General features: G+C 47.3%; 1 protein-coding gene across 2 annotated transcripts in view; it reads right to left on the bottom strand.

Moving 5' to 3' along the window:
• Positions 1-24,345, bottom strand: part of kcnh1a (potassium voltage-gated channel, subfamily H (eag-related), member 1a) — a 520,535-nt gene that overhangs the window by 176,775 nt on the left and 319,415 nt on the right. For both annotated transcript variants that reach the window (XM_072509739.1, XM_072509749.1), the window contains one exon: positions 14,590-14,786. In XM_072509739.1, coding sequence (XP_072365840.1) covers positions 14,590-14,786 — 197 coding nt within the window. The remainder of the gene's footprint in view (positions 1-14,589; positions 14,787-24,345) is intronic.

Here is a 24,345-nt window from a genome sequence, read left to right as displayed (position 1 = left end):
TTGGGGGGGATAGGCCGTCATATGAGTGTGGGGAGGGGCGTTAGGGGGGGGGGGGGGAGGCAACCGGCTGGCGACTGTGTGTGGCACTATCATGTCAACTCCTGGATTGTGTGTACCCGTTCCGGGGGCAACCTTTGTACCAACACGACTTCCTCACAGACCACCCGTAACCCCCATTGACTGCTGAGGCCCCTGGCCTTATGGCTGAAGGCTATTGCTGATAGGGAATTGGCACTCGTGGCTAAGTGAGCACTTCACACAACCCAAGTGGATCCCCGTGGATGTGTGGGTCTGCAGCATGTGGGAGCCATTGCCCAGCATCATAATTGCATCTTGATGCCTGGACACTGCTGGAGGCAACACCACACACGCAGCAGCCAATATTCGATCACCCAGGGAATGAGACACAGCTCCGGGGATTTGTCCACAGCCAGACGGTGAGTGAGTGCCATGGGGAGGGGGAGGGCTTGACTGGACAGTTGAGGAAAGCGTTTGGAGGTCAGCGCACATTGCAGAAGAAAGTGATAGAGGCATCATAATGGTTGCGCAAAAAGGTGTTTAATGTGTTTACAATCCCCCCACTCCCGATGGTGTCACTCCCCAACCCTCCCCCTCCCCACCTGCTACCTACCACCCCATCCCCCACCCCACCTCCTGCTGTGCCCTCAGTTATCCTCAACATGCTTGACCCTCCGAGCTCAACCACTACATCCAGGTGTTTCCCCTGGATGCACATCTGAAGTGGAAGCAGCAGCTGCTTACCTCATCCCAAGGCCTTCGATGCCTCTAGTGGGCATCCTCTAGGGGCTCTGAGGCCGGAGGACCCCAGCTCAATTGTCGGCGGCACATGCACAGCCGTGTTGCCCTGTCCTGTGTGCTGGCTTCGAGAAACGGCCTCATCAGAGGGGTGCAACTCAGGGGAGCTGATGGCCACCATCGCCACTTCTTGGGACGGGTCCGGGTTGGCACTCAGCGCCCCTTCAGGTCGGTGCGCCGGGGGTTCACCTTGGACAAAAGGGCAGCTGGTTCAAGTCCCGACAGCCCCTACATCATCTGGCTTTGCCAGCCCTGCCGGTTCCCCATAGTCCGCACCCTCATGTCAACACACTTGGCGATACTCCTCAGTGACTGGGACATGCTCTGCAGCACTTTGGCAATGCCCGCCTGTGGCTGGAACAAGCTCCGCAGCAGCTCCACCATTCCCATCTGAGAGTGGGAAATGTCCTGCAGAACCTCATCAAGGTCAGCCTGGTACTGGATGGCATCTCCTAGCGATTCAGACATTTTGCCGAGAACGTCAGCCATGGCCGTCACCGACTGCACGGCGCCTCGGACACCTTCACCCATGGTACCAACGTCATGGATCAAGTTTTCCACAGCGGTCGCCACCCTAGCAACGTTGGTCTCGGTGCCAATTCCCACTTGCTACAACACTTCAAAATGTTAACGTTTCGAGATCATCCGACCCCCCAGCGGGTCGGAGAATGGCCGTTGGCCGCCGTGAATCCCTTCCCCGCCGGTTGCCGAAGTCTCCGGTACCGGATATTCGGCGGGGGCGGGAATCGGGCCGCGCCGGTTGGCGGGCCCCCCCCGCTGGATTCTCCGGCCCGGATGGGCCGAAGTCCCGCCGATAAATTGCCTGTCCCGCCGGCGTAAATTAGAGTACCTATTTACCGGCGGGACAAGGCGGCGTGGGCGGGCTCCGGGGTCCTGGGCGGGGGCGCGGGGCGATCTGACCCGGGGGGTGCCCCCACGGTGGCCTGGCCCGCGATCGGGGCCCACCGATCCGCGGGCGGGCCTGTGCCGTGGGGGCACTCTTTCCCTTCCGCCTCCGCCACGGTCTCCACCATGGCGGAGGCGGAAGAGACTCTCCCCACTGCGCATGCGCAGGAAACTGTCAGCGGCCGCTGACGCTCCCGCGCATGCGTCGCCCCGACATGTCATTTCCGCGCCAGCTGGCGGGGCAACAAAGGCCGTTTCCGCCAGCTAGCGGGGCGGAAATTCCTCCGGCGTCGGCCTAGCCCCTCAATGTTGGGGCTCGGCCGCTCAAGATGCGGAGCATTCCGCACCTTTGGGACGGCGCGATGCCCGTCTGATTGGCGCCGTTTTGGGCACCAGTCGGCGGACATCGCGCCGTTTGGGGAGAATTTCGCCCCATATGACTTTTTCAGAGCTAGTGGGCGGGATTCTCCACTCCCGCGCTGAAGTGGCCGCGCCGTCGTGTACGTCGTCGAGGTTCACGACGGCGCGAAACGGCCCCGATCCCGACCGATTCAGGCCCTGACAATGGGCCAGGATCGGGGCAGCGTCATCTACACGCGCCAGGCCTTGTCGCCGCGCATGCGTGGTTGCCGTCCTCTCTAAGTCCGCCCCACAAGAAGATGGCGGACGGATCTTGCGGGGCGGCGGAAGGAAGGAGGCCCTCCTTCAGAGAGGACAGCCCGACGATCGGTGGGCACTGATCGAGGGCCATGCCACATTTAAGGTACCCCCCAGTGCAGGATCCCCCCTCCCCCCCCCCTCGCAGGCTTCCCCCTCAACGTTCACGCACCGTTCACGACGGTAGCGACCAGGTGTGGACGGCGCTGGGGGGGGAACCCGCCGTTTTGGCCTGGCCGCTCGGCCCATCCGGGCCTGAGAATAGCGGGGGTGCCGGAAAATCGCCATTTTGGGTGTCTCCGGCAATTCTCCATCCCGCGGAACTCGACGGGGCCGTTCCCGCCGCTTGGGATAATCGCGGGAGGGCGTCGGACCGGCGTCCCGGGAAATTTTGGCGGCCCAGGCGATTCTCCCAACCGGCGTCGGAGTGGAGAATCTCACCCAGTATTTCCCTCTCTTTCTTTCTGAAGAAGAGTCATATGGACCCAAAACATTAACTCTATTTTCTCTGCATAAATGCTGCCAGACCTACTATTTTGGGGATTTGCGTTCTCAATGATGGCAATTATTGCAAGCAATCATTCACCGTATTTCTGTTTTAGGTGGTTGAATCGGATTACAGATTTCTTCTTGAGGCTGTGAGCCTTTTGCTTCTGGATTCCAGACATCCTACATGGTGTCGTGAAGACAAATGGGCTGAAGAGAATGATACGAGCGTGCTGGACTGGCGTCCGGAACTTCAAACCCCCTTGCTGACGGCGGGCGAATGAATCAGCTCCTGACCCACCAAGTGATTCGGAGAGATGGTGGCTCGTGCATAATTAATGAGGTTCCAAGCACAACACTGGGCATGAGTTCAGGCCATTCTGGCCTTTGGGAACAGCACCGCCGGAACCACATGCCACCGCACTTTGACAAAAAAATGGAGAATTCTGCCCCAACGTCCTGAAAAATTCTTAAAATTGTATCCCATCTGCTTTCTGTAGACCAGCAGCATTCTTAAATAAAAGATCAAATATAAGGTCAATCAGAGGAATGATACAGTATCTGTAAACTAAGGTATCCAAGGTGATTGTTGTTTGCTATATCTTACATAACTTTGACTTTCAGAGGGTCTTTCCATGAAGTGACCGTAAAAACACAAGCAGCATCAACCAGAAGCACAAGTAAACCCTGGCTAAAGTTGTGTCTGCCTAACCAACTGTCTAATCAGCAAGATTATTATGGCAAGCTCTGAAAGAAAAACCATTCAGTTACAGTTCAGAAGCAGTAATAGCCAAAGTATAACAAACAGTTGCACATGTGCCCAATGTTTTCACAAAATTCGACTTTGTCTTCTTGACCAAAGCCTCACATCAAAGTCCAGGAACACAACATTTTGTGCCAAACCTCCACCTGCCTCACACCATTAGAATTATTAGAACATTCAGTGGAAGGATGCGAGGCCCCCAAGCGTGGAATCCTGGATCAGCGATATGGCGGGGTTTATTAAATTGGAGAGGGTGAAATTTGCCTTAAGGGGATCGGTGCAAGGGTTTTTCAGGCGGTGGCAACCGTTCTTAGACTTCCTGGCAGAACGGTAGACAATGGTCAGCAGCAGCAACCCGGGGGGGGGGGTTCTATTTTATTTTTGTTAGTCTATACTGGGGGATCTGAGGGGGTGTATATATTTGCTATGTTTGCTATGTGTTTCGGCGGGTGTTAATTTATTATTTGTGTACAGGGGGAGGGGGGCACTGGGTTGTTTTGTTTTGTTGTGTATTTAATTCTGTTGGGTTCCTTTTACATTTTGTTGTTGATATTTTGTGGAAACTTTAATAAAAATTATTTAAAAAAAAAAAAAGAATTATTAGAACACAGGTGACCCTTAATTTAATTTACACTAGCTGTGTGGTGCAAGAAATTTCAATTTGCTATTTCTTGGTTCTTTCCCTCCATTGCAATACAAATATAAGGGGGAGCAGCAGCTCTTTGAAAGCTACTGTTCGCAATGTCTCATGTTCGTGCATACGACAATGAGTATGTCAGAGCAACATACCACTGGGCCCCCTTCTAACCTTTTAAGGCGCAAAGAGGTCCAAACCTCACATCTGCCTGCATTAATCCATCAAGGTTTCTATGGCCAAATTATATTTAAATGAACTGGTCTTGTGTTACAGTGCATGGTCTGTTCAATTTAGTGACCAAACAGCTCTCTTTTGAATTTGATGCAGAAGCTGCACCAAAGACGGGCCTGGTTTACCATCCCAATCTGTAACAGGTGTGGCTTCATTTGCAACCCAGCCTTATTGGTCAATAAATGGCCATTCTATTCTCATTTGTTCCCACCTTGAAAATAAAAGGTAGGAATCTGCAGAAGAGAAAAAGCGCTGTTAAATGTTTCCAAGCAACAATAATGGGAAGGAAAGGCAGTCATCTGGGTAGAGAAAAATTCCTTTGAACTGCCAGCAGTTTTAGGGTGAATGAAATTATTGACAGGAATGGAAGTCTACCTGAAACATGCTTTGCCACTTGATTCTTGCTTTTGTGAAATTTGTGCTAGCCTAAATTCCCACGGTTCTCAATTGGTTCAGTTTTAAGAAAACTGGGGTGAGATTCACCATCTGTTTGCGGCAGCGGGATTCTCCGGTCCAGCTGCGGTGAATGGGATTTGGCGAGTGCCAAATTCTCCGTCTTCACGAGCAGTGGCAACGGGGCGGACCCGCAACGGAGAATCCCGGTCCTGTCCAGACATTCATTCTTGGGGACTGCCACTGATTCTAGTAAATGCTAAACATTCTTAATCAATATAGTTTTCTGTGGTCCTCCTCATAAGCAAACGGCTAAATATAAATTCACATGTTTATACTGCAAATGGCAATCGCCTTCTGGAAAGCTGTGTGTATCTGTACAACACTAACTCATCTGTATTCAATGTCACAACAAAGAATAATGTGATTTATTTCAATCAACTTTACTTTTGCATTAACATATATATGTCAGTTCTAACGCTTTTAAGATAGTGAATTGAAGGTTATTTGTCAGAAAATATGCTGTATTGATGGTATAATGATTATTCTGCTAATGCAACCAAGTACATGAAATACATCGACACCAGATATTGGTACTGTCAACATAAAACAGATCTAATAATAAATAAAAACCTCTATGCAAAATAAGAACATTTTAGTTTAGAAAATATCAGACACCAGGTTGGTTTTTCAAGGCTGTTACCTAATAATGTTTATGACAATAGCTGAAAATTTACAATATTCCTAAGGTCATGCTTGCATTTCTGTAACCGAGAGGGTCTTACAGCAGGGATGGTTCACATTGGAAGGAATTACAATCAGCATTGCTATATGGCACTTAAGAATACTTTCAGGCCCTTCTGCTTTTACAGTGAACTTATTAAGCATTAAATTAGCGATCTATTTTCTGACGCAATGTGTAGCACAATTTAACCTGTAGGGTACAAAATCCAATTGGCTTAATGCGTTCATATGAAATTTTTGTATAAGCTATGTTATTTATTTGAAATGAGCCTGTGTAAATGCAGCATATACTGGAATGTAATATGGCTGGAGTAAGTGCTCATGCACAGTTCTCAATTGGAATTTCTACCCTGATGTATGTAAATAATCTTACAAAGGGATAACTAAACCAGAAAATAGTGGCAATTGACCACAGGTCCACCAGAGGAATAACTGATACTTTGTTATGATGTGGAGATGCCGGCGTTGGACTGGGGTGAGCACAGTAAGAAGTCTTACAACACCAAGTTAAAGCACAACAGGTTTGATTTGAATCACTAGCTTTCGGAGCGCATTCACCTGAGGAAGGAGCTGCGCTCCGAAAGCTAGTGATTTGAAACAAGCCTGTTGAACTTTAACCTGGTGTTGTTAGACTTCTTACTAATATTCTGTTGTTGAGTGATTTAAAGAGCAGTAACGGATCAACTCTTTCTGTGTCTTTCGTCATACGAGCCACCTATTCTCATCCATTCTCCTGCTCACTTCTTATAACATGTAGAATTTTGAAAAGATTATTTAATGTTTCAGGTAGAGGTTCTTAATCAGTTGTGAATGATCAGTGTTATGTGCACAATTCTGAGGAAAACTCACTCCTTGTGTCATGTGAGAGTGCCTTTAAGAAATGGGTGTTTATAAATGGGTGTGGAAATAAATATCTGTAGTGAGAGTACCTTTAAGAAATGGGTGTTTATTACTGCAGTGATGTAAGAGAGTGAGTGGAGCTGGGCTCTCTGTCAGCTTTTTACTATCACTTTAGGCTTTTTGCTGCAGGGTGGGTGTGGTTTTGGAGAAACTGAACTCACAGCAGGATGTGTATGAATCTCTGCAAGCTGATGAATGCTCATTTGGGATTTTCAAAGTGGTAACTGCTCTCAATAGCGAATTTACACCTGATCTTTGTGTTAAAAGGGTTTTTTGTCTTCTGAATGTTGTTTGAGAATTTATGAAGGATTACCTAGTGTTGTATTCTTTGGGGACTGTATTTGAATTGATGGTTGCTAAGATGTTCACTGTATGTTTTAAAAAGGTTAACTTGAGTTCATAGAATAAACATTGTTTTGCTTAAAAGTGGGCTGTGTGCTCCCCATACCACAATCTATTAAAAGTTGTGGGTCAAGTGAACTCCATGATACACTTTGGGGTTCTCTAAACCCTGGCCCATGACATATTGGGGGCTCGAGGGGGATAAAAGTCTATCTATTGGATTAGCTCAGTGAAATTAAAGACAGTGAGGGGTGAGCATATTGTGGTTGCTTTTCAGGTGTGGTATTCCAGTTTAAGTGGCGAGTGTGTTGTGGACAATGGCTTTTTCAGAGGCTCTGAGGTTTTTGGGGATGGAGACGGTCACACGGAGTACCTTACAGACAGAGACTAAAAACAGACTGTTAGATTTGGCAAAAACATTGCAGTTAACATTAACTGACAAAATGCGAAAAGATGAGGTAATTATGGCGGTGGCTAAGCATTTAAAATTGCCTGAGATAAATTCTGACTCATTGGAAATGGCAAAAATTCAGTTACAAATTGAACAAATGGACCATGAAAAAGAATTAAAGCAGCCTGAATATGAAAGAGAGAGAGAGGAAAAAGAGAAGAAAGGAAAACAGAAAGAATAGGTAGATAAGGGCTTTGAAAATAGACCAAACGTATGAAACTCTCAGGGAAATTATACTTTTGGAGCAGTCTAAAAATTTAATTCCTGATGTAGTGAGAACTCATGTGGAAGAGCAGAGGGTTAAAACTGCGAGGTTAGCAGCAGAAATGGCAGATGATTATGAATTAGTTCATAAATCAAAGCGTGGTTTCCGACATCAGTTTCAGCCTGTGAAGGATAGAAACTGGGGACATGAGAAATACTCAAATGCTAAAGGTAAAGGTGATATGATGGGAGATAATAAGGAGAGTGTACCTCAGATTAAAAAGGAAATCCAGGAGGGTGGAAAAGAAATGAAAAGTTTCAAATGTTTTCACTGTTGTAAACTAGGCCATGCAAAGTCACAGTGAAAAGCACTGGGAATGCTGATGTGGTAAAACAGGATAAGACAGTGGGGTTTATTAAAGTGGTAAAGGAAAGCCCAAGTGAAGCGAAGGAGGGGCAAAAGATTGTACAGCCTGATCAAGAGGTGATTGATAAGAAGGGGCCAGATCTCTTTAAAGAATTTACTTGTGGTGTAAAGTTTACTCATGTGTATCAGGAGGAGCAGGTAAAGAAGTCACAATTTTAAGAGATACGGGAGCTAGTCAATCTTACTGGTAAGAGATGAGGAGTTATGTAGTTTGGGAAGAATATTGCCAGAAAAGGTGATAATATGTGGAATTCAGGGTGACAGCAGTAGTGGTCCATTATATAAGGAAAGGTTGGAAAGTCCAGTGAAGAGGGGTGAAGTGGTAGTAGGAGTAATAGAGAAACTATCTTGTCCAGGAATACAGTTTATCTTGGGGAATGATATAGCTGGATCACAGGTGGGAGTGATGCCTAATGTGGTTGATAAGCCAGTGGAAAATCAGACAACTGAAGTGTTGAAGGACCAATATCCTGGGATTTTTCCGGATTGTGTAGTAACAAGGTCGCAAAGTCACAGGTTAAGACAAGAGGAGAAATCAAAGAGTGAAGATGAAGTTGAAGTGCAATTATCAGAAACGATTTTTGATCAGATGGTTGAAAAAGAACAAGAACAGGTGGAGGGCGGATGAGGCGGATATCTTTAGTTCAGGAAAATTGGCGGAGTAACAACAGAGAGATATAGAAATTAAATGGATGTATCAGAAAGCATACACTGAAGAGGAATCTGAGTGTATACCAGAGTGTTATTACCGTAAAATTGATGTCTTGATGAGAAAATGGAGACCTTTACATATGCAGGTGTATGAAAAGTGGGCAGAAGTTCATCAAGTAGTATTGTCGGTAGGGTATAGAAAGGAGGTGTTGCGTGTTGCACATGAGGTACCAGTGGGAGGTCATTTGGGAATAAGGAAAACTCAAGCTAAAATCCAGAAACATTTTTATTGGCCTGGACTACATAAAGATGTAGTTAAATTTTGTCAATCATGTCACACATGTCATGTGATAGGGAAACCTCAAGCAGTGATAAAACCAGCGCCCTTAATACCCATTCCAGCATTTGAGGAGCCTTTTACAAGGGTCCTAATTGTTTGCGTAGGACCGCTTCCTAAAACGGAAAGTGGGAATCAATATCTTTTGATGATAATGGATGTGTCTACTTGGTTTCCAGATGCCATGACAGTACATAATATTACAGCTAAAAAGATTGTGGAGGAGTTACTTAAATTCTTTACTCGATATGGACTACCCACTGAAATACAATCGGATCAAGGATCAAATTTTACCTCAAGGTTATTCAAAGAAGTTATGGATAGCTTAGGAATAAAACATTTTAAATCAACTGCATACCATCCAGAATCACAGGTAGCGTTAGAAAGGTGGAATCAGACATTAAAGACAATGTTGAGGGCTTATTGTCACGATTATCCAGAGGATTGGGATAATTCCATTCGTACTGTTTGCAATTAGGGATGCACCAAATGAGTCAACCAAATTCAGTCCTTTTGAACTAAATTTTGGCCATGAGGTAAGAGGACCACTTAAATTGATTAAGGAAAAATTGGTGAGTGAGAAATCAGAACTTACATTATTGGATTACGTGTCAAATTTTAGGGAATGATTAAATAGAGCAGGTGAATTGGCTAGACAACATTTCAAAGTTGCACAAAATGTGATGAAACAGGTAGTGGACAAGAAATCCAAAGTTCATAGTTTTGCCAGTGGAGATAGAGTTTTAGTGTTGTTATCAGTGGCAGGTGAGCCTTTAAAAGCAAGGTTTTGTGGACCTTAACAGATTGAAAGGAAATTAAGTGAGCTGAATTATGTGGTAAAAACACCAGATAGAAGGAAGAGTCACCGAGTGTGTCATGTGAATATGCTTAAAGGGTACTTTGAAAGGGATGGAGAGAAAAAGGAGGAGGTTTTAATGATTCTATCTCAAAGTGACGAACCAAATCCAGATGACTGTGAATTTGACATACCTCAAATTAAATTGGAAAATGAGGATGTTCTTAAAAATTGGGATAAATTGTTGAGTTACCTTCCTGAGGAAAAACGGACTGACCTGAAAGAGTTATTGATATCATGTGGGCAAGTTTGTAGAGATAATTGGGAAGTACTAAAATGGCTGTAAATGATGTAGATGTGGGAAATGCTGTTCCAATCAAACAACATTCATATAGACTTAACCCTTTAAAATTGGCACAGGTTAACAAAGAGATTGAGAGTATGCTTAAAAATGGGATAATTGAAGTGGATTGCAGCCAATGGAGCTCACCCATAGTGATGGTACCTAAAGCAGACAGTACCCAATGGTTATGTGTGGACTATAGAAAAGTTAATGCAGTTACAAGAACGGACTCTTATCCTATCTCACATTTGGACGATTGTATTGAGAAAGTGGGACAATCGTTTTTTATTTCCAAACTGGATTTACTTAAAGGTTACTGGCAGGTACCTTTATCCGAAAGGGCGAAGGAGATTTCAGCTTTTGTGACTCCGGATGGTATATACCAATTCAAAGTTATGCCATTTGGCATGAAAAACACCCCAGCCACATTTCAATGGTTAACTAATAAGGTTGTTTCAGGATTACCCAATTGTGCGGTATACATCGACGATCTGGTAATTTTCAGCCAGACATGGAAAGAACATTTAAAACATCGGATGGAATTATTCAATCGACTTCAGGAGGTGGGTTTGGTGGTAAGCCTAGCCAAAAGAGAATTTGGAAAAGTCCAAGTCACTTTCCATACAATCGGACAGGGTCGAATGGTCACACGGGATGTGAAAACAAAAGTTATTGAGGAGTTTCCGATATCCTCAAGATGAAGGGAAATAATGTGATTTCTAAGCATGAGTGGATTTGATCGAATATTTGTGTAAAAGTTTTGTAGCGTGATTGCTCCACTGATGGACTTGCTGAAGAAACGTCAAAAATTTCAGTGGACAGCGGACTTTCAACAGGCATTTGACTGCGGACTTTCAACAGGCATTTGACTGCCTGAAAGCTGTGATAACCAATGCACCTGTGTTGGAGAATTACAAGGGACTCTGTGATCAGATTGAACTAAAGTATCTGACTTTAAAGAGAAATGCTGAGGCGTAGAGAAATGAATGGATCGTGCAGAGACCTTCTTGTTCAAAGAGACTGTCGATCGAGAGGGATTCCAGTTGGAGGAAGAAGAAAGAAAAAAGAAATGGACTATATTATTATACCTGTTTGTGTGTGTTGTTTTTTGAAACAAAAAAGTATATTTACTGTGTGCATTTCTTAAAGGATAGTGAAAAAGTGAAAAATGAAACCATCTTGAAGTTGATGATTTTTTTTTCTTGGGGGGAGGGGTCATGTGAGAGTACTTTTAAGAAATGGGTGTTTAAAAATGGGTGTGTATATAAATATCTGTAGTGAGAATACCTTTAAGAAATGGATGTTTATTACTGCAGTGATGTCAGAGAGTGGGTGGAGCTGGGCTCTCTGTCAGCTTTTTACTTTCGCTTTAGGCTTTTTGCACCAGGGTGGGTTTGGTTTCATTTTAGTTTTGGAGAAGCTGAAATCACAGCAGGATGTGTATGAATCTCTGCAAGCTTATGAATGATCATTTGGGATTTTCAAAGTGGTAACTGCTCTCAATAGTGAAGTTAAACCTTATTGTTTGTGTTAAAAGGGTCTTTTGTCTTCTGAATGTTGTTTGGGAATTTTTTAAGGATTACTTAGTGTTGTATTCCTTGGGGGCTGTATTTGAATTGATGGTTGCTGAGATGTTCACTGTATGTTTTAAAAAGGTTAACTTGAGTTCATAGAATAAACATTGTTTTGCTTAAAAAAATACTTTTCCATTTCTGCACTACCACACCTGTAGAGTGGGCCGTGTGCTCCCCATACCACAATCTATTAAAAGTTGTGGGTCAGGTGAACTCCATGATACACTTTGAGGTTCTCTAAACCCTTGCCCATAACACTTGAAATATTAAAACCTGTCTTTGGTCAGGTGCGAATGGTTCACCCATACATATGCAGCATTTTTATTGTTATTTGGTATTTTGAACATTTGCAAGTTTCACCGCAAAACAAATAAATGAAAGAAAAGCAAATGTAAGTTGCATCTTTAATTACCTTGCATTACACAGCTGTGCTTAAAACCAATGTGTTATGTATCGTCTTAATCCTTTCTTGCTAAAAAAACTGAACACCAGATGTTTGTTGCTCATCCCTAGTTGTCCTTGAGAAGGTGGCGATGAGTTGTCTACTTGAACCGCTGGAGTCCATTAGGTCTAGGAACATCCACAGGGCTGTTAGACAGGGAGTTCCAGGATTTTGGCCCAGCGACAGTGAAGGAACGGCGATATATTTCCAAGTCAGGATGATGAGTGACTTTGAAGGGAACGTCCAGGTGGTGGTGTTCCCATGTATATGCTGCCCTTGTCCTTCTTGATGGTAGTGGTCGTGGGTTTGGTCAGTGCCTGCAGTGCATCTTGTGGATTGCACACATGACTGGTACTGTTCGTCGGTGGTAGAGGGAGTGAATGTTTATGGAAGCTGTGCCAATCAAGTGGGCTGCTTTGTCCTGGATGGTAGTGAGCTTCTTGAGTGTTGTTGAAACTGCACTCATAGAATTTATGGTGCAGAAGGAGGCCATTTTCCACATTGCCGGGTAGATGCCAGTATTGTAACTGGACTGGCAGTTTGGCATTACCAAGTTCTGGAGCACAAGACTTTAATAATTTTAATTTAAAAAAAAATCTTTATTTTCACAAGTAGGCATACATTAACACCGCAATGCAGTTACTGTGAAAAGCCCCTAGTTGTCACATTCTGGCGCCTGTTCGGGTACACAGAGGGAGAATTCAGAATTTCCAAATTACCTAATAGCACGTCTTTTGGGACTTGTGGGAGGAAACCGGAGCACCCGGAGGAAGCCCACGCAGACACGGAGAGAACGTGCAGACTCCGCACAGTGATCCAAGCTGGGAATCAAACCTGGAACCCTGGCGCTGTGAAGCCATAGTGCTAACCACTATGCTAACATGCTGCCCCCACTATGTTACCATGCTGCCCCCCACTATGCTACCGTGCTGCTTCAGTTCTATTACCGGAATATTGTCAGGACCCATAGCCGTTGCAGTATCCAGTGCCTTCAGCAGTTTCTTGATATCACACTGGGTGAATCAAATTGGCCGAAGACTGGTATCTGTGATGCTGTGGACCTCTTGAGGAGACCAAGATGGATCCTCTACTTGGCAGTTCTAGCTGAAGATTATTGCAAATGCTTCAGCCTTGTCTTTTGTACTGATGTGCTGGGCTCCTCCATCATTGAGACTGGAGATATTTGTGGAACCATCTCCTCCAGTGAGTTGTTTAATTTTCCACCACCATTCACAGCTCGATGTGGCAGGACTGCAGCATCTAGATTTGATCTGTTGGTTGAGGGATCGCTTAGCTCGGTCTATTACTTACTGCTTATGTTGTTTGGCATGCAAGTAGACCTGTGTTGTAGATTAACCAGGTTGACATGTCATCTTTAGGTATGCCTGGTGCTGCTCCTGACATGCCGTCCTGCACTCTTCATTGAACCAGGGTTGCTCCCCTGACTTGGTGTAATGGTAAAGTGGAGGATATGACGGGCCATAAGATTGCAGATTGTGACTGAGTATAATTCTGCTGCTGCTGATGGCCCACAACGCCTCATGGATGCCTAGTCTTGAGTTGCTAGATATGTTCTGAATCTATCCCATTTAGCACAATGGTAGTGCCACACAATGCGATGGGGGGTATCCTCAATGTGTAGATATGACTTTGTCTCTACAGGACTGTGAGGTGGTCACTCCTACCAATACTGCCATAGACAGATGCATCTGCGGCCGGCAGGTTGATGAGGATGAGGTCAAGTATGTTTTTGCCTCTTGTTGGTTCCCTCACCACCTGTCACAGACTCAGTCTAGCAGTTGTGTCCTTTAAGACCCGGCCAGCTCGGTCTGTGGTGGTATAACCGAGCCACTCTTGGTGAAGTTCCCCACCCAGAGCATATTCTGTGCATGTGCCACCCTCAGTGCCTCCTCCAAGTGGTGTTCAACATGGAGGGGTACTGACTCATCAGCTGATGGTGGACAGTACGTGGTAACAGCAGGAGGGTTCCTTGCCAATGTTTGACCTGAAGCCATGGGGTCCGGCGTCAATGTTGAGGATTTCGAGGGCAACTCCACCGTGCCCTCCCCCCTCCCCCTCCCCAGCCGGACTGTATACCACTGTGCTGACACCTCTAATGGGTCTGGTTGGACAGGACATAGAGATATCTGGGACGTTATTTGTAAGATATGATTCTGTGAATATGTCAGGCTGTTGCTTGACTAGTCTGTGAGATAGCTCTCCCAATTTTGGCACAAGCCATATGTTAGTTAGGGGGACTTTGCAGGGTCGACACGGCTGGGTTCTTTCCATTCAATACAACTGAGTGGTTGGCTAGGCCATTTCAGAGGGAATTAAACACATTGTCACATATAGGTCAGACCAGGTAAGGACTTCAGAAGGATGCCATAATTTCTAGGTATACATATTGTAACTGTTATTCATTGAGAGAACATAATCAAAAATTGATTGAGAAAAAAATGTTTGTACATAATAAAAGGAGAACTTACCCTTTTTCTAAGATTATATGTCAGGATAAGGTTTCTTGAAAAGGAGTTTGCAAAGGCTGTATAGAATTCTAGTACTTTCTGCAAGGCATCTCTTTTGATAACATGAAGGTCACAATAAGTCAGGGCTCTGACATTAACGCATGACTGAGCAAGGGTATTTTCCTTCCAGAAAACATCTCCAAAGACATCTCCTTTCCCTGGGCAAGCAAAATAAAAACACAAATGAGCTACAGAGTTGTGATATTTTTGCTTTATAAGTAATATTAGTTAATTTGTAAGCTTGACTGACATTCTGCAACAGATATTTTGCCAATGATCATGTCAAATGTTAAAATGATCATATGAAATTCTGTTATCAACATTTTATCAGTACCATTAACCTACTTATTTTATACATGTGAATACTGCAATTAAAATAACACACATGGAATTTCACAGAAATACATTAAGCTCAATAATACTCAATCATTTTAAAACTGAACAGACAACCATAATATGTGACACAAGTTAACATTTGCGGAGGAGATAAGCAATCAGATTTCATGATGCCATGAGTGTAAAACTTTGATGTAGTTATAGTACTTGCTATACGTCAATCAAATTCATTTGTAAACAAGAAGCATCTTTCCCCATGAAGTACACTATACTGGAACCACTGGAAAATGATACAAGCTATGCATGGTATTTAGTGTGTGAAAAACACACGTGTTCCTTAAGTAGAACAGATCATAATACTATTGAAAGATTCTATGTAGATTTCTTGGCCAAAGACCAAGAACTGTAGTTAAACACTGGTCCCAATAGCAAGATAATATGACAAGTAGCAATGTGCTGGGGAATCTTTACTCCTTTTATTTATGTTGACAACTTCACAACACATTGAACCCAATCAGAATCTATTTCTTCCCCCAACATAACTGACTGTGCTCTTCATGGGAAGCACTTTGGGGCACTTCTGAAAGATGCAATAAGGCATCAAGCTTTTCTGCCATAGTGTCACGGCTATCTTTTTCTATCCAACATGAAAACAGCCATGCACCACGAGCATTTATAAATTATCATCAGGTAGTAGTTATGTTACTGGACTAGAAATCCAGGCAGCATTTTTGTCTCCAGTGCACCTTCTGGGTTAATTTTATGGGCGACGTCCTGCCTATTGGCTGCCTCCGCATTCACCATCCAATTAGGGATGACGAGTGGGTTCTGGAGGTGCAAGGTGGCCCAATGGAAAAGCAGTCTGCAACCCTCCCTGGATCATAATTTAGAGCAATGTTGAGAGCCTAGCAGTGAGAAGGGCAGGGATGCAATGTAACATTGCATTGTAACAATGTATCATTATCAGGGAGCAACAGCAGCACGGTGGCGCAGTGGGTTAGCCCTGCTGCCTCACGGTGCCGAGGTCCCAGGTTCGATCCCGGCTCTGGGTCACTGACCATGTGGAGTTTGCACATTCTCCCCATGTTTGCGTGGGTTTCGCCCCACAACTCAAAGATGTGCAGGCTAGGTGAATTGGCCACGCTAAATTGCCCCTTAACTGGAAAAAATGAATTGGGTACTCTAAATGTATTTATTTTTAAAAAATTATTGGGGGAGCGACTATTACTGCATCAATCCCAGCATTAGCAAACAGTCTCCGGGAAATCTTCACAATGGTAAGCCTCTGACATGGCAATAGCCTTGCTATTTTCCACCTGTAAGCATTAAATATCTATTTAAATCTCCAGCAGCATCAAGTTCCCACTGTGCAGCTTCCTCCTCTGAGTTGGCAGGGTGCTGGCATAGTGCGGGGGGGGGGGGGGGGGGCTCCATCCACCCGACAAAACTAACCTTTGGTGTGAACATTGCTAATAATTTCACCTTCAACAACCTTAAATGGCCTCCCACCATGGAATCATAGATTTTTGAGATTGGTCCCAGCCGCCCATGAGGAAAGTAGCCAAAGGAAGGAACACATCAACAGGCCAATCCAACACATTTCTTACAAAAACTTTTGGGCCCACTTCCTCACAATGTGTCTCCAAGAGACGAGGAAAATTCTCCCCAATATTTTCCACTGCAATATCAAGTCCAGGCAGCAGCTGCCTTCTCTGATTTAATAGCTCAACAAACAAAACAGTTCCCTGACTGAAAGAAAACTCACACTATAAACACAGGAGCATAAAAGCATAATATGGAAACAAAGGAGAGCATTCTGCACCGCAGATGTCACCTGGCAGATGTACAGCTTTTCCCTGTCTCAATAAATCTCCTGGAGGCACGGGTTATATCAGAGGGACACTGATTTATTGGCCTTGGTATAGCCCGAAGATCAAGAACTAAAGTCAGGGTGCAGGGCCTGGTCGTACCTGGAGTTGATCCCAGGATCAGGAAACACTGGAGAGAAAAGCTTTAGGAACATTAGAGCATGCCTTAGGATTTGAGACCTCTGGGGAAGATATCCTGGGATCTTAGGAGTACTGGGCAAGAAGCTCTCAGTGTCTCCTTTATTCTTTCTTAGAATGTGACCAAAATTCATTGCCCATCCTTAATTGCCCTTGAACTGAGTGGCTTGCTAGGCCATTTCAGGGGGCAGTTAAGAGTCAACCACATTGCTGTGGATCTGGAGTCACATGTAGGACAAGCCAGATAAAGGTTTCCTTCCCTAAAGGACATTTGTGAAACAGATTTTTTTTCTTTACAACAACGGTTTCAAGGGGCGTGATTCTCCCCTACCCGGCAGGGGGGGTGGGGTCCCGGCGAGGCGGAGTGGCGTGAACCAATCCGGCGTCGGGCCACCACAAAGGTGCGGAATCCTCCGCACCTTCAGGGGCTAGGCCCGCCCCGGAGTGGTTTGTGCCCCACTGGCTGGCGGGAAAGGGGCTTGGCGCCATGCCAACCGGCGCCGAAGGGCCTCCGCCGGCCAGCGCGAGTTGGCGCATGCGCGGGAACACCAGCGCGTGCTGGCATCATCCCCATGCATGCGCAGAGGGCTACGTTTCCGCACCGGGAATGGCGGACTGGTACAGCCTCCAGTGCGGAAGATAGAGTGCCCCCACGGCACAGGCCCGCCGGCGGATCGGAGGGCCCCGATCGCGGGCCAGGCTACCGTGGGGGCACCTCCCGGGGCCAGATCCCCCCGCGACACCACCCCCCCCAAGAACCCCAGAGCCCGCCCGCACCGCCAGGTCCCGCCGGTAAGGGACCTCCTCCAATTCACGCCGGCGGGACTGGCAAAAGACGGGCGGGACTTCGGCCCATCGCGGGCCGGAGAATTCGAGCAGCCCCGACGCCTATTGAGTCGCACCGGACCCCGCCATTCTCCGAGGTGGGCGGCGTGACTCACGACGGGCCGATTTTTGGGGGGCTGGAGAATTAGGAGGATGGTATGGGCGGGATTCACGCTGACCCCCGGCGATTCTCCGACCCGGTGGGGGGTCGGAGAATCCCGCCCAAGATCACTAGACATGCTTTCAATTCAAGATTTTATGAATTTAATTTATATATCCCCCAAGTTGGATTTGAACCTGGATCCGCATATAGTTAGCCTGGGTCTCTAAATTACTAGTGCAGTGACATTGCCACTATGCCGCCATGTAGTCCTCACCTTGCAGCATCGGACTAGTTTTCCATGCCCGGGAAACCTAAGGCTCACAGTTAAAACTGAAAAGCAGGCTACAGTGGAGTGGACACGTTTGAGAGCAGGTTGGCTGCCTGTCCCTGTCCCACCTGAGTAAAAACTGGAAGTTGGCAGGTTAAAGCCAGTCTCTCAACTTACTTCCATTTGTAATTAATTTACCCCCACCACAGATAATTGCATCTGATCCCCAAGTTTGCATTTCCCCAAATAGTCTGCAAAGGAAGATGGACAGGTTGACTAAGTAGGAAAGAAAAAGGCAGGTGTGTTATAATGTGGGGAAGTGTGGGGTTATTCACTTTGGTAGGAAAATAGGAGAAACATTTTTTTTCAAATGAATTCCAACATTTAACGTCACCAGAACAATTTGGGCATCCTTATAAACAAAACACAAAGTCCTACATTTTCCCACAAGAGATTCTTTGTCATGTGAAAATGGCAGGAGAGGCAAGAATCCAGAAGTCGTGCCCCTAAACCTGGCCCCAGCCATTTTTATAGGTGTGAGGAATGAGGGTGGCTTCTAAATTGCACATCTGTGGTTCACGGAGGCCACTGCACACGTTAAAGTGCAGCTGCCTCAATAGGGGCGGGATTCTCCCCTACCCAGCGGGGCGGGGGTCCCGGCATGATGGAGTGGCGGGAACCACTCCGATCTTGGGCTGCCCCAAAGGTGCGGAAGTCTCCGCACCTTTAGGGGCCAAGCCCTCACCTTGAGGAGCTAGGCCCGCGCCGGAGTGGTTTCCGCTCCACCGGCTAGCGAGGAAGGCCTTTGGCGCCACCCCAGACAGGGCCGAAAGGACTTCGCCGGCCTGCGTAAGTCCACACATGCACGGGAGCGTCAGTGGCTGCTGACATCATCCCCGCGCATGCGCATGGGGGGGGGTATCTTCCGCCTCCGCCATGGCGAAGACCATGGCAATGGCGGAAGAAAAAGAGTGCCCCCACGGCACAGGCCCGCCCGCGGGCCAGGCCACCGTGGGGGCACCCCCCCGGGGCCAGATCGGCCCACGTTCCCCCCAGGACCCCGGAGTCCGCCCGCGCCGCCGGTAAGGTAGGTGGTTTAATCCACGCCGGCGGGAGAGGGTTGACAGCGGCGGGACTTCGGCCCATCGCTGGCCGGAAAATCGCCGGGGGTGGGCCCGCCGACTGGCGTGATTCCCGTCCCCGCCGAATCTCTGGTGGCAGGGAATTTGGGACATGGCGGGGGCGGGATTCACGCCAGTCCCCGGCGATTCTCCGACCCGGCGGGGGGTCGGAGAATCCCGCCCCTGGTTCTGGCTAGTGGGATGTCCAAAACACAACTTCTGCATTTTAGACTTGTTAGGAAAAGGTCTAAAGTTGACTGAATTCTTTGCAGAGGTAGGGTATACTTTTGGATATGTTCTTGGAACACCTTTGGAAGAGATCAGGTGCCCTTGGGGAGAGGTATGGTGCCCTTCTGGATTGTTAAAACTGCACATGAATGTGTGTAAAAAATGGATAAACTATTTGGAACTGTCAAAGTGAACTGTAAACGGGATCTGTCAAGCTGCCAAGCCCTTTAAATATTTTGGGGGAAAACTGCCAATCAAAAGTCAGTGCTTGCTTTACACCATGTCTGTTGATACTGAGGGTTAGCATTACAGGAATAGTGCTCCACGACTGATTTCACAACCTACCATTATCACAGTGGGTGCCTGTCAGTTCACAGTTTGATTGAAAGCTGCAAATGCTTGTAATGTCTTTGAAGTGGGTCTATGAACATAATGGTGTGTTGTTACAAATAATTCACTATTTTAAGGAAATTAAATGTAGTGAATGGGTTTTTATCAATGACTTTTTTATAAACGATAAATTAATTAATAGGCACTTAAGAACTTTATTTAATCTCAGCATGGGCCCCGAGGTCTGTCCATGGTGGGTACTGGGTGAGTTGGCATGGAAGCTGTAAGGGCAATGGATGATGGATGGGAGGCATGGGTTGGCATGAGTTGACACTATGTTGGCACTGATGCTATGAAGAGCCATGGGGGTGGTGGGTGGAGATGCATAGGCTGGCATAGAGGATGTGAAGTATCATGGGAATGGGTAGAGGACATGAGCTGAAACAGGTTGGCATGGATGGGGCTTGAGAAGTGTGTGGGGGTGAGGGAGTAATGGGGGGTTGAGTGCTGGGGGGCTCTTTTTTTCTCATTCTCTGTTCCACAGCTGGAATAAAGTTTGGATCACTGAGATGGGCCTTTTCATCCAGCCCGCCTCTGCACCTGGCAAACCCTGTGCTGCCCCACACTGTTTCCAGGCACTGTTTCCACTGCCACAACTCCCATTTCACACCCACCCTCCCACACTCTCCCCCCACATCCCCCACCATGGATTGAAAATCTGAAGTTTCAGAGCACTTTGTCCTGGGTTGGGTTTGTGGAGCCAGGAACTGTCCAACTCTGTGCTCCCAGCCAAGGAGCAAAAATTCAGGCTGAAGTTAACATGCAGGTCCATCAAGGAAATAGGAAGGCATATGGTATGTTGGCTTTTACTGCGAATGGGTTGGAGTGCAAGAGTAGGTAATTACTGCAATTACACAGGGCTTTGGTGAGATTACACCTGGAGTACTGTGTACAGTTTTGCATTCCGTACCTAAGGAAGGATACATATGCCTTACAGGGGAGCAAAAGAAGGCTCACCAGGTTGATTCCTGGAACGAGAGAATTGTCCCTTCCTGGGATGAGAGGATTGTCCTGTGAGAAGAAATTGAGTAGAATTGGCTTATATTCTCGTTGTCGGGGGTGAGGAAAGCAGAGTATTCGGCAATTGTTATCTTGGACCATGCTCTGCATTTGGTGAATGTGATCCTGGAGAACAGTCCGGCACAGAGGCCAGCGTGGAGGTTGGACGTGGGGCTGCTGGCGGTCCAAACTTTTGTGTAAAGTTTGGGGAAGGTGATGACTATGTGGGATTTAACAGGAATGGGGAGGTCTCGCAGTCAGTGGTCTGGGAGTCACTGAAGGCGGCAGTGAGGGGCGAGATCATGTTGTTTAAGGCTCAGATGGATAGGAAGGCAAGAGAGGAGCGACAGCGGCTGGTGTGGGAAATTCTGGAGGTGGATGGGATGTATGCGGAGGATCCTACTCCGCAATTCCTGGTGAGGAGGAAGGAGTTGCAGGCATGGTATGATCTGCATTTCGGCAGTTAAGGCAGGCGCAGGGGGTAGTGCATGAATATGGAGAGAAGGCCAGTCGTTTGCTTGCAGGCCAGCTCTGGATGAGAAATTGGGTTCGGGATGGGACGGGGGAGTTGGTGGTGGCGCCGGAGCAGGTGAACAAGGCATTTGAGGAGTTTTATAAAAAGTTGTATAGGTCAGAGCCCCTCGGGGACAAGACAGAATATGAGGGATTTTTTTTTGGGGGGGGGAAAGGTTCAAAGATGCTATGGTTAAGGGGGTACTCCTGGAGACGATGGGACAGACATCAATTTTGTTGTTGTTAAAACAGGATAAGGTCCTGGTGGAGTGTGGGTCATATAGGCCAATATCTCCGCTAAATATGGATGCCAAGATCCTGGCCAAGGTTGAAAGAGTACCTTCCGCAGGTGATTGGGGAAGATCAGATGGGGTTCTTAAAGGGAAGGCAGTTGTATTTGAACATGTGGCATTTGTTAAATATGGTGCTCTCTTCAACAGAGTAGGGGAAGCCAGAGGTGGTGGTGGTGCTGGACGTGGAGAAGGCATTTGACCATGTAGGGTGGAGCTATCTGTTTCCGGTGTTGGAGAGGTTTGAGATTGGGCCTAAGTTTATGATGTGGGTCAAATTGTTATACAGTGAACCGAGGGCGAGTGTGCGCACACTGCCGATGATTTGCTGTTGTATATCTCCAACCCGGGTTCTACGGTGGGGGATATAATGGGGCTACTCAGGAGATTCGGGTTTTCAGGTTATAACTTGAATCTGGAAAAGAGTGAGCGTTTTCGGGTGTCTGGGGGCAGGAGTCAGTCTGGGGGTTTTGCCATTTTGTGTGGCAACTACCCACTTTAGGTACCTGGAAGTGCAGGTGGCTCGGAATTGGGCCCGGCTTCGTAAATTGAATTTCATGAGCCTGGTGGGTAGGGTCAAGGCAGATTTATTGAAGTGTGACAGCCTTCCCCTATCGTTGGCAGGCCGGGTACAGACAGTAAAGATGAATATTTTGCCACGGTTTTTATTCTTACTTCAGTGCCTACCGTTCTTTTTGCCGAAAATGTTTTTTATGGGGGTGGAACGGTTGATTTCATCTTTTATTTGGGCAGGTAAGATAGCAAGGATTAGGAAGAGACTGCCTCACAGTATTATTATTGAGCGGCGACTACCGAGAAGGTGTGGGGTTGGGGTAAGTAGCTGGAGGCTTTGTGGGTGAAGATGGAGGTAGGATCTTGTAAGGGTTCGGGTTTGCAGGCATTGGCAATGGCACCGCTCGCGTTTGCGCCAGGGAAGTATTCGGGGAGTCCGGTGGTGGCCGCCACGCTGAAGATATGGAGGCAATTTTGGCAGCACTTTACGTTAGGGGCGGGATCGATGTTGATGCTGATCCGAGGGAATCATGTATTTGAGACGACGAGGCTGGTGCTAGGTTTCTGGGTTGGGAGGAACAGGTGGTGATGCAGATGAAGGACTTATTTGCAGAAGGACAGTTCGCGAGTTTGGAGGAATTGATGGAGCCGGTTGGGATTCCACGGGGAGGGAGGCCTTTAGGTATATGCAGGTGCGGGACTTTGCAAATAAAGTTTCCCTGACTTTTCTGGTGGTGCCGCCTTCCTCGTTGTTGGAGGGGCTGGTGACAGTGATGGGGCTGGAGTGGGTGGAGGGGAAGGGGGGGGGCATCTCAGCGATTGATGGGAAGATGTTGGAGGAGGAGCGGGTGTCGTTGGAGGGGGTCAAGGCCAAGTGGGAGGAGGAGCTGGTGATGGCACTGGAGGAGAGGTTGTAGTGTGAGGACCTGCGAAGGGTGACTGTCTCAGCCTCATGCAAGAGGCTCGTACAGCTGTGGGTTGTATGTATAAAATGTTAAAAACCAAATAAAAAAATATATTTTAAAACAATTGGCTTATATTCTTTGGAGTTTAGAAGAATAAGACACGAGGCGGGATTCTTCGACCCCCCGCCGGGCCGGAGAATCGCCGGGGGCTGGCGTGAATCCCGCCCCCGCCGGTTGCCAAATTCTACGGCACCGGATATTCGGCGGGTGCGGGAATCGCGGGCGGGCCTGTGCCGTGGGGGCACTCTTTTCCTTCCGCCTTCGTCACGGTCTCCACCATGGCGGAGGCGGAAGAGACCCCCTCCACTGCGCATGCGCGGGGATGCCGTGAGCGGCCGCTGACGCTCCCGCGCATGCGCCGCCCGGCAAAGTCATTTCCGCGCCAGCTGGCGGGGCACCAAAGGCCTTTCCCGCCAGCTGGCGGAGTGGAAATCTGTCCGGCGTGGGCCTAGCCCCTCAAGGTTAGGGCTTGGCCGCTCAAGATGCGGAGGATTCCGCACCTTTGGGGCGGCGCAATGCCGGACTGATTCGCGCCGTTTTTGGCGCCGGTCGGCGGACATCGCGCCATTTGCGGAGAATTCCGCCCATGATCTCATTGAAACATAAAGGTTTCAGAGACGTTTTGACAGGGTAACGACTGAGGCAGTTTCTCCTGGCTGGACGGTTTAGAACTAGAGAGCCTGTCTGCAGTCAAGAAGTGAGCTATTTACCCCTGGAGATTTATTAGGAGTAAGGAGTTCTCATTTTTCTCCCATGTTCACAAGGTATACTCACGAATAGACTTTTTTGTCTTGGGAAGGGCACTGATTCCGAAGGTGACAGGGACGGAGTATACGGCCATAGCCATTTCGGACCACACGCCACATTGGGTAGACCTGGAGGTAGGAGAGGAAAAAGAACAGCACCCACTCTGGGGAATGGATATGGGCTTATTGGCGGATGAGGGGGTATGTCTAAGGGTGAGGGGGTGTATCGAGAGGTTCAGGTGGGAGTGGTCTGGGAGGCGTTGAAGGCGGTGGTCAGAGGGGAACTGATATCCATAAGGGCACATAAAGGGAAGCAAGAGGGTAAAGAAAGGGAGCGATTGTTGAGAGAACTTCTGAGGGTGGACAGGCAATATGCAGAGGCACCGGAGGAGTGACTGTACAGGGAAAGACAAA

Source organism: Scyliorhinus torazame, chromosome 1 (genome assembly GCF_047496885.1).
Source record: "Scyliorhinus torazame isolate Kashiwa2021f chromosome 1, sScyTor2.1, whole genome shotgun sequence".
In the NCBI taxonomy this organism is placed as follows: Eukaryota; Metazoa; Chordata; class Chondrichthyes; order Carcharhiniformes; family Scyliorhinidae; genus Scyliorhinus; species Scyliorhinus torazame.
Note: the sequence above shows the minus strand (reverse complement) of the source record. Positions and strands in the feature narration are given on the sequence as shown.